We start from the raw sequence: 15,887 nt of genomic DNA on the forward strand, positions 1-15,887 counted from the left end.
CATATAACGTCTGTAAATATTTACGTAACTAATTAATTTTCGTCATAGTAGTATAAAATTAAAAGCAGAAAGCTTTTTGTTAATTTCTTTTCTAATTTGATTAAAAGCAACCTGAATTTATTAGCGTTACAATAATCAGCGTATAAATGGGTTATAATTATTCTTCCACGAAATTTTGCCAATTTTTCACTGTGCATGTCAAGGGATTGCGAGGAAAAAATGGCGGCTAATGCGGTTAGATTATGAAAAAGTAATTGCCCGAGCTGCCATAATTAGCCAGCTGTTATTCATGTTTCAATGAAATATATGGAAATTGTCCTGTAATTGCGGTTCGTGGTAACAATCGAGCAATCACGAAATAAAAATTTTTTACCCACATTCTCTGACATACTGTCCTAATTTATACTTTAATCTTCCTATTTTTTTCTTCCCATTTTTTAATCTTTCCGTTTCCATTAAGTGAAAAAACTTACGATATTTTTATACAATTATTATATCCAACATAATACTTAAATACAATATATATATCTTCAAATATAATAATCTATATCGGCCCTTGTTATTCGTTCAAAGATATACCAGAAATTCTTTTGCCCTTAAGCATTAACAATTCGTCTACCTGGCGATGCCTTATTCATAAAAAAATATTTCCTTTGGTCAGTGTTCGGTAATGTCTTAAAAAGTTCCATAAATATGGAACTATGTAATCGCTAATCTGCTTGAAAACGGTGAAGACGAGGTTCACAATAATTCTATATTATTAGAACGAATATATAAACCACGCGTATTAGCCTCTTGTCCTATCAATAAAAATGTTCTCAATTTTGAAATCACCGAACGCGCTTTGTCCAATTCTACAGACATATTTGTCTCTTTTCTTGACGATAAAAATTTTCTCAAATAATAAGTAATTTTTCAATTATCAACACACTCTATCCAATTATCCAGCATTTTGAACCGAGGAAAATAGTCTTATCGTTCTTCTTTCGATTCCAAAGACGGTCATTTCCATAGCACCCAGTCGACGGTCTCAACGTCTTAAACAGCACCCTTCCCTCGTTTCCACGAGATACGTCATAGCATTTTCTCGACGCGACGAAAGTAGAATCCGTCGGGTACGAACGAGATCAGCGAACCGCGTGATTCGGTTACGAAGCGAACGACCGCCTGCGTTTCTCCGAATTAGATCGTCGATCGAATTATCAACGAGCGGAGTTGCCCGATATGACAGTGTGGAACGATCCCGGTGAGACCGACAGCATTGATTCCAACTGTTCGCGGCAAGCAGAGCGCGAACGAAACGTTTTGATTTACGTGCAAATTCCACCCTTGTGCCTGTTTCCTCCTCGATAAAAAAGCCACGTTCAATGACTCGTGAATCGCCGTACGGCCAAACAATTCGCGACTCTTTCTCCCGATGAGGGAACGGACGATGATGCTTCACGATCAGAAAATGCGAATGGATTGATATTAATTCTATCGACGGACGTTTTTCCAATGGCATTGGAAAATGCCACGGTTTAACGTCTTCATTAGTTTTCCTGATATTGATAGACGTTTAGCGAGTGGAATGAAGAATTTTCTGAGAACTCTTGTTAGCAGATTTGTGTTATATCAGACTGTCCCTCAAGTTTTCCCCTTGTTTTATCAAATATTTGGCATTAAATTAATTCTTAAATACCGTGGTGAAATAGAAGTAGGTATATTAATTTTCTGATGGGGTTCTGAGCTATTTTAATGGAAAATTTAAATCTCAACCTACAGATTATAATTAAAAGGCTCATCTTTATTAAGAATTAATAAAACGAATTGCATCGTAGATTATTTTAGAGCAAAATGATAAGTTTATAAAGTGTCTGAGGTATTTTCGAATATTATACTTTGGATGTTTTATACGTTTTATACGTATTCTGTACATTTTTCTATCTTCAAATCTTCTATAAATGAATCTCTCTTCCCAAATAACTGATGTTTTATACTAAAATTGTGATGAAATAATATTCTAAACTGAGTTCATAAAATTTTCTTTCTGCACTAATGTGTATTTTACATTTCATCTTCGAAACTGAAAATAAATCTCTTCTTGCAATTGCCACGTTTAATACCAAACTAATAATACAATTTTTTCCAGCTAATTAAGAAAATATCTGCACACAATATTTGATGTGTAAAAAATCATAGTTAATTTAGATTTTACAAATTCACCGCGTTACTCAAAAGACCAAATTAACGCGACAAGAAAGACACGGAATATTTTAACACAATTTGTTCAGGACGAGAAGACCAAAGTACGTATCGGAGCTAAACGAAACAAAATCAAGAAGATCGTGCTAAGACTGTCGAGACACGATGCTGGGTTTCATTGTTTCGAATTAAGAGAACTGCAACGAAAGCGTAAAAATATCAACAGCGAAATGCTTTCTCGAGTTTCTCTGCTGGTACTGTCTTGAAATTGGCAACGATACACGATGGTGAAATTAAAAACGCGCGTGTTTTATAGTTTCTCGTTATATGTGCTAGAATTTTTAAAGAAATTGAAAGCTTTTACCGTCCGTATAAATGAAATTAATTCGCAGCGATGCGTCAGCTTCCCGTGAAAGACAGCGCAAAGTTAATGTCGATGGAAGTTAAAATTTTTTCAAATAAAATCTAATTATACACGATAGAAATTTTAGATATTTATTTACGATAATGTCTTACGATAGATTAATATTTTATAATAGATATTTACTTTCTATTTAAATAATTTGGAAATAAATGTTTGCTAAAAATACACGTATAATTTCCTGGCCGCGTGTTAAATTCAATAACCGTCGATGAATTTTATCGTTGGTTTCAATTTGATTTTTTGGAAAATTTTATTTAACAGTTTATAAATTGTGCGGCGGACCGTTGAACGAAATTCCAAATATCAAATTGAAGGGCTGTAAAATTAGAATTTAAATATTTTTCACAGTAAATATATGACTCTATGTTTTGAAAGATTTTATAATGAACAATTATGAAAAATATAAAAACAGTTTCTAACCAACTGGACCAAGTTTAATGTTCATCGATGAACTTCAATCAACAATTAATAAAAACTATGCAATTTTTTAACAAAATTCTACGGAAATACCAATGTTCGAAAATTGTAATTTTTAAAAGTTTTGAAAGTAATTATTACTTATCTGATTAATGAATTAAATAAATATCGTATGTATGATCTTAAATAAAATACGATGTAGGGATATGTATACACAGATAAACGCTGTGTTGAAACTAGTTCTGAATAAATACTAAAAAAATGTACCTATAACGTATAAACTTCACATACAAAAACGTGCACCTTATCATTTAGTGAATAGAATAATCCCATAATTACTATTCTACGAAAGCGGAATCATTGAACGGCAAGATTCTCGCAAGTTTCAAATTGCTCGAGTTTAGTGAACGGTAATGTTCGCGATGTTCAAAGAAACCTGGAGGAAGACAACGCGCAATTCTCTAGCGAGTCATGATATGCAACCAAATACGATGCACCACGGGGACTGCTATAGTTTCTTGTATCGAATAATTAATGACGGCTTGGAAATCACGATGTATTTCAAATTGAGACCAGTGTTACAGTTTCATCCAAGTCTCTTACTTGCGATTGGTTACTGTTCCTTATTAGACTCAGCTTGACTAAGCGTTCATTTCATATTCGATATACTCGTATTTTAGCAAAGTTCTTATTATTTCAAAGAAGTTATTATTGAGTTGGCAACTAAGTGATTGCAGATTTTGTCAATACCACCTAATGACAATATATAATCGCATTAGTCACCACTTCATTTCTTCGATTATTGAAACAAATAAAAAACTTGATGAAACTAAAGCTCATTACGAACACTAGAATTTGAATCATTAACATCTAAATATTATAATTAAGGATTAAAAAGATATACATATATACATTTGTGGACCAAAGAAAATTTAAAATTGGAAAATTTACTTAGTACGTGCAACGAATATTAGCAACTTTTGTGTTAAACTTTGTACCATATCAGTAACAATCTTTACGTCCCAAATTTCCTTTAGTCTACCACTATATATACGCAAGATAAAAATGTGCAGACAAAAAAAAAAGAAGAAAAAAGAAAATGAAAACCCTCAAATTATAAAGTCACTCGCACAATTTCTACAATTTTGCCCTAAATTTCTCCAAAATTACAAATTACAAAATCCACGAAAATGGGATATGAATGAACATTAACCAAACTCGCTACATAGAAGTTTATCCAGTTAGTCAAAACGATAATTACTTTCACGAAGCGAAACGAACTCGACACGTTACCGGAGAAATATAACTAAATCACGAAATATCTACAATTAATAATAATAACCGACTCGCATGCGATTGCACAAAACTGGTAGTGACACGGTTCGATCATTTAAAAGCAGGCATTAAATCGGAACCGCTGTTGCCGAGCGAATATAAATACAGCAAGTGTGTAACGGAGTTAATACGGATTTTAACGCGTATTATCGTTATCAATTAAAATCCCGTTATCTATAGTAACAACGTTAATGCGCGCATTTAAATACAACCCGATAGCGGAGCTGAAACTGCGTTTCGAAAGCCTTTGTGTTTGTCCCTTGCCTCCTCTCGCAGCCCTCTCTCGTCATTACGCGGAAGAAAACGTAATTAAAAGCTTTGTACCGCTCGCGAAAACCAGAAAGACCGGTTTTCCGGACGTTTTACTAGTTTCCGGACGTTTTACTAGTTTCCAGGCGGCCTACGCACACTGGCTACCGCGAATTTCAATGAAAAATGAAGTTTTATGATTTCGTAGGAATAAATAGAGAAGCTCGTGACAAGAATGGTTCATGCTCATATTTGTCTTTCTATCGTTAATGAAATACGTGAAAATGCGACTTTCTGTTCAACATATTTCAATTTTTTTAAATAAAATATTTTTTACGTCATATAATTTCTATGAGTGTAGCTGTAATTATATTGCAGGAGAATTATGTCTAATTAAATCAAGAAGCTAGGGACTTCGTGACAAACATTTTTACAGAACCAGTTCATTTAAGAAGAATTATACTTTTGACGAGCATATTTTTCGCGGCAGTAATGACGCGTGTGCATTTTGTAGTTGCACTATTTTTTTTACAATGGAAACATATTTTTTTACGTCTTCTCAGTCTTCCAGATATTTTTCACCTAATTATAACCTCATTCGTTAAAATATTTGAAATTAAATTTTATAGAACTTATCGTACGAAAGATAAGGAATACGCTGTAAATTTTGTAGGCGTTCTAAAACATTTTAATTTTCGGAATAGAGATCATAAACATTCACGTGCAACAGATAGAATGCATCTATCGAAGAATTAATGCTTCGAGTTTTGTAGTCGTCAGGAGAGAATATACTTTGCCAAAATATCGGAAAACTTTTTCGTTTAGCAAAAAATTTGTGTAGGGAACGATGTATGAGAAATTGTGCAAATTTATGAATGAGTAAGGTATGAATATGTAAAAGTTTTTGACAGATTTATCTACGTAAAGTTGGAGGAAGTGGTTTAAACTAAACCATCCCACTTAAAGTGGTTTAAAAGCTATATAAATTATGAAGTATCCATAATGAATAAAATTTGGTGTGAAATGATGCATTATAAAATGATGATTATAAAAGCTTTGAACGTTGCTGTCAAGAGGATACAAATATTATGAAACGAGCAGCAAAATCTTTAAAACAAAGGGGAAATAACGAAGATTTTAATTAAAAAGGACAGCGGACTTTTCGTAATTCGTAAGCTGTACATGTAAATTATTTTTTTTTAATTTCATGTTGCTCATACGTAATTTAAATTATTTCGTATAAAAAGGAACTGTAAATTAATCTGTTTTGACTGAAAACAAAAATTCATTGCTTTCTCGTCGTAAAGGGGAGTATAAATATTTATTTCCCATTTTTATTGTATCAAAGATCTTGAATAACACTCGATCAAGTTTATATATTTATTATTTTTATTTACTCTTCCTTTTTAAGAGCTTCACAATATTCATGGAAACGAAATTTTCACTCAAACAAAACTCAAACACACTTTTATATTTAGTTTCATACTTATATTAATTTCTGCAATAATTTTACTTTGAATTTAACACTTTGTTCCAAAATAAATTTTAAAACTCTGATAAGTATTCAATTACATTCACGGGCTTATATCTTTTATTTCTTCTCTACTTTGACAAGCTAGAAATTATTCACCGAAACGAAATATTTTCTGTGATAAAACTCAAATACACTTTCGAGTTTAATTTCTTATTTCTTCGTCGAAATAGATATGTCAACTTGTCAAATCCGCCTGACTATTTATTTATTTATTTATCCTGTTTTACTTGAAGCCTGTACGTCAGATTTTGCCGACGTGCATGAAGAAACGCTAAGGAACTCTAAACGAAATTGAGTGCTTCGAACCATTAAAAGTCGTTCTATCGACAAGTAGCTATAAAATGTTCGTCGTATGAAATCACAGGTTGCAACTTTTTCTCTTTTTAAATATCGAAGTCCAGAGCTGAACTTTCCAAGCGAGTAACTGTTTAAATGCAATAAAGGTTCTTGATTGAGAAGCCTGGTGTGTTCGTCCGAAACTTTCTTTCTGCGAAAAGAAAGAGATTAAAGCTGTAGTATTGGGCTTGAGAACAATTTCTTGTTCGCAGAACACATAAAAGAAATCCAATCAATTCAAGGTGCGTAATAAACGCGTGGAAATGGTTTGGATGAAATGTTATCTATCGTAAAAATAGGATATAAAAAAGTTCCGCCATAAAAGTTTGCAATTATTGATTCGAGGTGATTATTACGTTGAAAATCTTCGTTTTAGATAATTGCACCACTCAGAAGTCAAACTGATTCTACTATTCTACTATTGGATTGTGGTAGTATTTGTTCAAATTTATATTTTTATAGAACCTAAATAAAGATATCATTTCACTTACCGAAAGTTATACGAAGTATTCTATGCCGTGAATATTTTACATATTTTTAAATATTACATGCGTTCTATGAAAAAGTTTTTGTAATTGGCTTTTCAGAAACCAAAGAATTGATCTTAATATAGTTGTGCCAGTACAGCTTAACTTTCGTATCTTGTTAGAATATTTTGCCACAAATAAGTACATGATATTTGTTATAAATATCCTGCATTTCGTTGAAAATTTTTATCTACCAAATAAAATGTTCGCTCGATGCTCTATTATAAGGAAGATCAGGAATTTCTACCTTTAATCAAAGTAAATAAACGTTTTATCTCATAAGGGTAGCTCATAATATATTCTTAAACGCGATAGAATAGTTACCTCGCAATGTTGATTATGCAAGAGATTAAAATATTTAACTTCTAATAGATAAAAGAACGCTCGATACTACTTTTTCTCTCATCTTACATCGTATTATAGTTGGAAACTAAAACTTCTTCTCCTCTGTTAATAATATTCTGCTTTTCCTATCCCTTACTCTTTAACTTGCTTTTATAATCTGCTTAAACTTTCCTTCTACTAAATAACGAAATAGAAGCTGCAGCTCTGCCGGTCAATATTAAATTCATGTTACTTTTAAGGACAAAATGGAACCTTGTATGTGAATTAATATCCTCAACTACGTAAAATTACCCAACTTATGAAATCCTTCAAAGTATTTTCTAAATTCCTTAAAAGTTCCTCTAAAATTCCTTCTGGGCTATCGACTTATGTACATCTACCCTATCGATCAACAAATAACAAGACGATCGACGATCCTCATCGCGACTAGTCGAAGATGTCGAGTAGCCAAACGCCAAACGACAACATCTTGCTTCTGCTGTTATAAAACCATTTGCAATCAAGTAGTTTCTAGTCTTACATGCTTGGAACTTTTCTTACAGCGGTGAATACGACGTGGAATGAGAAAAAAAGAGAAGAAGAACGAGGATGCGGCGACGGAGGGATGAAAAAGAGATTATGGGCGTATTATTGGTTTCGCGAGTTACGGCTCGCTTCTTGAGAAAGTTCAAGCAAAGCTGTCGCCGCGGCACGTCGCAGGGACGGGTTCAAAAAGCGCGGCGAACTTCCACTTTAATAAGCCGGAGCTTCCTAAGAGCTCGGCCCACCCGTTTCCTTATCTGCTTCTTCTCCTCTCTCTTCTTTTCTTTCCGCTCGCGTTATATTTTTATTGCGCTCCGACTTTCTGCATTTTCGATGCAATTCCGACGTAAACCGTAGATATGCAAGCGGCCATGCAAATACCGTTCTACGAGGTAGTTGCTGGAACGTTACTGGAAGCTTTGGATTATTCTTTATTCTCCTTACTCAACCACCACCTTTTGCTTCTTCGACGCGAATGCTAATTGTAACAACTTGGCAAAACTTTTTTGTAACATTTGGTGCATTACCTTAAAACACGAATATTAGATGATCTTCTGTGGCTTGATATCGCGTGACCGATGTTTACAGATTATACGATGATTCATTTTATGATGATACCTTTATGAAAGTTGAATCGACGTATTTCTTTGCTACGATTTAAAGGAAATTCTAGAATGTTTCTGTAACTTCGATTGCACGAGATAAGTACAAATAACAACAGCACATTAGTGTATCATTAAATGTGAAAACTTTTGTAATATGATTATTTTGCTTCTATAATGATATATGTTCCAATAATTATTTCGATACAGTGATTTAGTAAATAAATCAAATTAGTAGATACCAAGTAGTCTAACAGGTTACACGTTTGTAACAAAGATACAATTGTATGTGATTAAGAATTAATTAAATAAGATGTGTAGTTAGATAAGTAGATTCCATACACCTAAAGATAATATCATCCAGTATCAAAATATTTCTTCCAATTATTTTTGTCATTATAACACACTTCACACAGAGAAAGCTAACAAATTCAATTTCAACATATACGAATAATTCATATTGTATCGTTTTCTTACAAAAAGATCATGTCCCTTGCACGTGTGACTGAATTTTAACATTTATTCTGTATTTGATGATTTTAATATTCCTTATGAAAAAATAAGGAAGTGAGAGGAAACCCACTAAACGTATACAATATTAATTTTTCCTGACGTTGTGGATATAGAAAATTGCGTTCATATTAATATTTTCATGTCTACCAAATAAAGGGACCACCTCGGGGAAAAAAGGCTGCGTTATATCTATCGTAACAATTTCCAGGGGACCAAGAGGCAGATTACGAGATGATGATAGAGAAGGAATATTAAAATCGCCGGTTAAAGAAGCTGCTTTTAACAATTTCCAGGAACTTTTGATAGGCAATGGAGCAATTTCATCCGCGTTTAGATGAGAATGTTATTTATTATGCCGCAGGGAATTTATCTCCCTTTGATCACAAAGAACGGCACTATTATTCATTCGTCCATGATAAAATATGCATTTAATGCCTCGTCGCCGAGAAGATGAAGTATTTTAGAAACGAACGATTATTTATTTTTACCTAGTAACAGTTATTACTATTTAGCAATCTGAATAAACAGAGCTTGATACTAAAGAACTTTGAATAGTATTTCATTAAAATTTAATAGCAAAATTACTTCTAGGATATATATATATTAACATTCTTGTTACTTTCTAAATATGCAAAAATAGCTTTTAGAATAATTTTAAATCTTAATCTTACAACAGTTTTTGATTGAAACTTTTGTTGTACCTATCGACGTATGGGCATGTTAGAATACTAATTGGGATACCTATAATTGGTTATTAGGATACTGAAGTAATATGACATCATGAGACTTTATATCGAGCTATCAAGTATCAAGATATCGAGGTTTGAAGGTATCGAAATATCAAGAAATTGTGATATATACTGCTGTATCGAGACATTAAAGCATCAAGATTATCAAATATCAGAATGCGAAGTATTATCAGAAATTTAACATATGGAGATATCGAGGTATTGTATTATTTGGATACCATAGATATCATATACAAAGTACTACAATATCAAGACATCAAAGATATCGAATATTCAAACACTGGTAACATTCGATTATTATAATTTTTCAACTTAATATACGGCAGTTTAGATAGAAATAAGTATAATACCTAACATCTTTCTAAATACACTAAAATTATGTGCCAAACGCGTGATCAATACTATTTTCTTTTTTCGTGATTACAATCCAGCATGCCAGTGAATATTTCGCTATATTTCTGCAAAATTCTAGTAATCAATATATTTCTGTTTAATCCAAATTATAATTCTTCACAATCTTTCGCGAAAAAATTCTTCCTCTTTATTTTCTCCACTTGTGAATGAGAATGCTGGAAACTACACAAGGCACCAATAAAAAGTAGTACAAGATCTATCACTTTTAGAAGGCAAAACAGTGTTACATTAGATATCAGTATAAACAACAAAAAAATTCGTCTGTTTTTCTTGAAAAACATTTACGAAAAAGGCCACTAAAATCCAACTGAATGGACAATCATTATCTCCACGTTACACGAAGCATTAAGGATACTGATTTCAAGACGTTTCAGAAAAACCAGCTCTACACATATCTCCCGGAATTTCCCCTCGAAATGGAGACATACACAGGATATCGAACGAACGGTAACATAACCAGGAATTGGAGGCAGTGGTATCCGAAACAGGTTTCCGGAACGGAAGCGACAACCGCACAACGAAACAATTGGGGATGCGGTAATTTCTCCGGCCGCACGATCATCGATGAAGCTTGTAGCGGTCGGCGCTCACGCAATTCAGTTCTGATTAGCCGAGGTACGATACGCCGGCATATTTAACTAACTAATGCAGTTGCAAATTAGCTATTAGTAGGTGTTACACGCAGTGGCAGATAGGCGTAGGGGTAATCAAATTAAATAGAATAGTTACTGTCTCCCATGTCGACGGTGAAACTACATAACCCTGTTAGCCTAACTGCGCAAAGTGCACGCGTACTGCTAATATACACAGTACGAAGGATAGAAGACCATGTGCGTGCACAACGATGAGAAACGTGTGCATTAGCACACCGTGCGAATAACATGTATAAACAGGGATGATGCATAGGTGAAATCCGCGCGTATCCCTCGAGGATGTTATCAGTATCGCGTCTCCGTGTCTCCGGGAAAATATTGAAACGTCTGTCAAAGGAGAGAACGTGGCTGGAAAATCGAGTTTGACGGGGAATTGCTTGATACGGGGAAAGGAAGCTATTTTACTTTCTCAACACTGACAGAAGTATCATCCATCGACGCGTCTATGGCCACGTACAAAGTGTACGCAAATTCGATTTATGATACCGCGCGTATAGTAAAATTTCTCTTGGGATTAAGGAACCGAACGGGGAACGTTAAGTTTATTATTTCGTAATTTCCAGCGGAAAATTAGAGAATTATGAATTGGGAATATCTCGAGCGGAACTTGTAATTCTGCCGTGGATGTTTGTTTTGATTAATTGTGTTTTTGGTGCGTGGAAATACGGAATGGTTGAAATTAAGCTATTGTAGACGATAATATTAATGTTTCAAGGTATTTTTGTTTAAATAAGATTGCACGTGGCTTGTGAATACCTACGCAGTTTGTTTAGATTAACTGTAAATGTAAATTGTCATTGTAAATTGTAATGTAAACGTATCCATACAAACTACTAAATCTTCAATTAGTTAAAAGCACATCTAACATTTAATTATAATGTTATTTGCTTTCAAAACTGTCTTATGGACTTGAATTTTAAACTTTCAGATGACAATGCAATAAAAGTTTCTGTATTATTATCGATACTTTCTCCAATATTAATCGAATTGAAGACGAAAGATTTGTCAGAGTACCTATTTTTAGAATGCAAGATTTAAATGGATACTCGAAAAGAAGCTCTGGGATGCTTGTCGGGAACGCCTTATGCAAACGTTTACACACGATTGGATAACCATAGCACATGTGTATGGTACTGATGCAAATGCTAGAAGTGCGTTGGTATCGATATAAGCACAAACGACATGGGCGAGCCATTTAAACGGTAACAAGAGTGCCGTGTTACGGGAACGGAATTGGTGCAGGGAACGAACGGACGGCCGATCGAACAAGTACCATAGACAGAATATTATCGGTTCATTATACCGGAACTTCGCCGTGGTTACAGTTAATCGAGTAATCGTTGTTAAACTCGATCAATACGGTTAAGTTCCTGGAACGTTTGTACGCCTAAACGATCTAATATTTGGCATAGTTGATGCAAACGAAAGTTGTTCGACGTGTGAGTCTCTTTTGCTGTTTTCTCGATGCGATTATACTGGTCTAAGAAATTACGCGGATAACATAATGATATAGCGATCAGAGAATATAGGAAACTCTAAAGATCATGTAAAAATTGTTAAGAATGTAATTAATAATTTATTCTAGCGTCTTCTCAATTACAATTTAATTCTCTTTCATTCTGTTCTTTTGTACTGTACTTTTAAATCTTTTAACTACACGTACATCTGATTGTTAAAGCCTTTTTTACGATTAAAGATACACGAATGTTAAAACTTCTAAAATGCTCTACTATATCGTAATAAAATAACAAAAATTTAGATCCTTCTCAGAGACGGATGATCTATAGCCGGCAGATAAGTCAATCAAGACTCTGAAATACCGAAACGTTCAATTAAATTCCTACGCAATAAATCACAAAGTTTCCCAGAATCACGCGATGAATCAAATGAAGCGATCGTTTAAGAAAGGGCAACGATTCGCTTGGACAGTACTAATGCGCATATTTAGCGCATTTATACAAACCTGTGAAAGTTGCTCTGTCGTTGCCTCGGTCGCCAGTCTAGCCAAACCCTCCTCGTACCTCTCCAGGGCCGTCAGTCTAAGCAGCAAGTTTTGCAGCAATGCCGAAACTTCCTGCCTGGCCGCAGCGTCGACCGCAGCGACCTTCTGCGTGATGGACCTGACGTGGCCCATCACCCTCTCGTCCCGGAAATCGTACGGGAATGTTTCTGTCCATTCGGCTAGCAGCTGCACCAGTCGTGGCACGAAACGTTGCAGACGTTCCTGGAACACGCCAGACAGATTCCAACCGGTTCCACTTCCTCCCTTTTTATTAGTTCACTTGCTCGTACATGCGTTGCCAAACAAGTTTTAGATGAGATGCGGAAATTGGAACGCCACAGAATGCACGTGCCCAACGAATCTTTCAGAACTTTCGAAAACTTGGGACCCTTCAGAGATTGCGAAGCGATACGAATTGTGTGAACTTATTAGCGTTTTACATCTTTTGCTATTTAATGTGATTCTGTTATTTTTGCTTCGATAAGTTAACTATACCGCGTTATATCAAATATTGCATATCCATAATTATTTCCTTCGCAAATGTAGATTATACAAGGCACAGACAAAGATGATAATAATAAGACGATAGTATATGTTTCACCAGTAAGTAAATCCTGCTCAAAGAATAATGCAAATCACCGTAAAATAAGAAACCACTATGACATTTGAACATCCGAATCTCTTCCACCCTGAACATACTGAAGAGAATGCACAATGAAAAAGACTAAAATACTAAAAAGTGCCAAGTGCAAAAGAACATAACTTTAAATTATAGAAGAAGCCGAAAAAAATAAAATCGGGTAAAAATATCAGTAAAGATACTAAAGCAGAAGACAGCATCTAAACAAGAAGAAAAGAGAAGAATCGTCAGGGTGGAAATTCATTTGCGAGCGAAACATTTCTGGCCTGGATACGCGTGCTCGTTATTACAACTGGAACGAGAGCGAGCGTGCCAGGGTGATTCTCCGAGGGGGTGAATGCGAAAAGGGGGTCGAGCTTGCGAGACGATGAAACGATAATGCACGCGGTGGCCGTAAAGTGCACGCCCGGAAGGTTCTTGGTGGGCTTTTGTGGGACGGTTGCATTCGTGGCTCACCTTGCCACTATCTCCAGTCAGGTTTTGCTGATGCTCGCAGAGGGCGCAGACCTCGCCCAGGAGCTCGTGCGGCTTGATGAAGAGTCTGGCGCTCAGCAAAAAGGCGAAGAGGTACGCCCGATCGGGATAATATTCTTCGGTGGGTACCATATGCTGTACCAAGGCTTCCAGTGAGCCCGACACCAGGTTCCCGTCTCGATAGACCAGAGCCTGAAATGAAACACGAGTCTGGTTAATTGATCGTGATTACTCTAAGGCGCCTCTATGAACTTTCACGGCGGTGAATTTACTTTGAGCTGCGAGAAGGAACATTAATTTTTCGTTTAGAATTAAAATATCGCGAGGGTTATTGAATTTTTGATATAAATGGTTTGATGTATAAAGTATGTAAAGTATAATGTAATTATATAAATACAGCGATTGTAATAATGAAGTAATAAATAAATCGATTATTACTGGAAAAAACTTGTCTGATTTGCTTGAGCATTTTATTAAGTATTACATGTTTCAACGTAATTTACATTTGTCGATTGACAATATTAATTGCACGTACAAATTGCAACTTACACGAACAAATATGTTAATCAACATGTTAATAACATTACCGGCTATATGATATAACGGAGCAATAATTTGGCAATTATGTATAATGTATATTATGAAATAATTTATACTATTATTAGGAATTCAATAGGAAATATGAATCTCGTAATAAATAACACGTATCATATGCGAATATCGAAAACAGATTAATTTATTCTGGAATTCGTTCCTGTTCTTTCAAAAGCAAATAGGAAAGTCTAGGATTTAAACAGAATCAGCCCGTTAAAGCGAGATGACATTGCAAAACTCACACATGATCAGCAGCTTTTCAGTTCTTTTGGGATATTTGCCAAATTCAACTGCTGTAAAAGATTAATCCTCTACATTCCAGCTACGCAGTATTTTAACTTTTGTTTGCTTAAAATACATAGAGATCGATACCAACGAAATATCGTAGAAATAGCGGAAAATGCTCGTGAGTTCCAATAATGGCACATATAACTCTTTTGTCACCACTTATATTTATTTAGGAGACTGGAAGGAAATTGATACGAATGTTAACAGATCTGTAAATTGAGAAAACTGTGGATAAAATCAAATGTTAGTCGAATATTTTGTTATACGCGCATATAAAGATTTTAAGCGTTTCTAACAATAATCCTCTAATAATCTAATAAGTATAAATTTAATTCGTTGCTTCCCATATCTACGTTATTGATAAAGAAAAATATTCGAAGTTGTAAGTTTATATATTCTCGCGTAATCCTCGAATAAGTAATAAAGCAATCCGTTTCATAAACGATTCACAAATCATCAAATGATAGTTTGTATCGTGTTAATTCTTGTCGAAGCGCTATTTAACGATAGATTAATACGTTATTAGCAGACATATTAATTAACGTAACGTCGTCGTCTGTCGATTAAATATGCTGATGCATAAAGCCGGATTTCATTGCAGAGGAAATACGCAGTCGCTCGATAATGTCGTTAAACCGATATTTCACGGGAAGCGTAGGTAGGATTTAAATTCGTTTGAATCACACAGAGACGGTCCATGAAACTGATTTCCGACGATTCGTTATTGGGACGGACTAAGCGCGATGTAATAATCGTTGAAATTTTACAGGCGCGATTTTCGCGCGAATTTCAACATCAGGAACGGAGCCAACGGAGGCCCAAAGCCATATTTTGTAACTTTATAGTCGCATAAATATCTCACTTTATGATACTCTTAAAGTAAGAAGTAACGATGAATGAAAATCTGATTCTTTTTCGAAAGCTCTCGAACTAACAACGTGTAATAGTAACATTCGGCTCGGTTCTTCGATTATTCTTTTTATAATATTTCCTTCTGGTATTTTTGGAAAAATTAATAGGAATACGTCGTTTTAATTTTCTTATTAACTTGTACAATGTGTTTAAGTTCTCATATATTTCGATAT

General features: G+C 34.6%; 1 protein-coding gene across 1 annotated transcript in view; it reads right to left on the minus strand.

Annotated features, from left to right (window-relative positions):
* Positions 1–15,887, minus strand: part of LOC126867630 (uncharacterized) — a 647,133-nt gene that overhangs the window by 32,120 nt on the left and 599,126 nt on the right. The window contains exons 6-7 of the mRNA XM_050622333.1: positions 13,903–14,112; positions 12,768–13,028 (exon numbers count right to left, since the gene is read on the minus strand). Coding sequence (XP_050478290.1) covers positions 12,768–13,028; positions 13,903–14,112 — 471 coding nt within the window. The remainder of the gene's footprint in view (positions 1–12,767; positions 13,029–13,902; positions 14,113–15,887) is intronic.

The sequence above is a fragment of the Bombus huntii genome, chromosome 7 (assembly GCF_024542735.1).
Source record: "Bombus huntii isolate Logan2020A chromosome 7, iyBomHunt1.1, whole genome shotgun sequence".
Lineage (NCBI taxonomy): Eukaryota > Metazoa > Arthropoda > Insecta > Hymenoptera > Apidae > Bombus > Bombus huntii.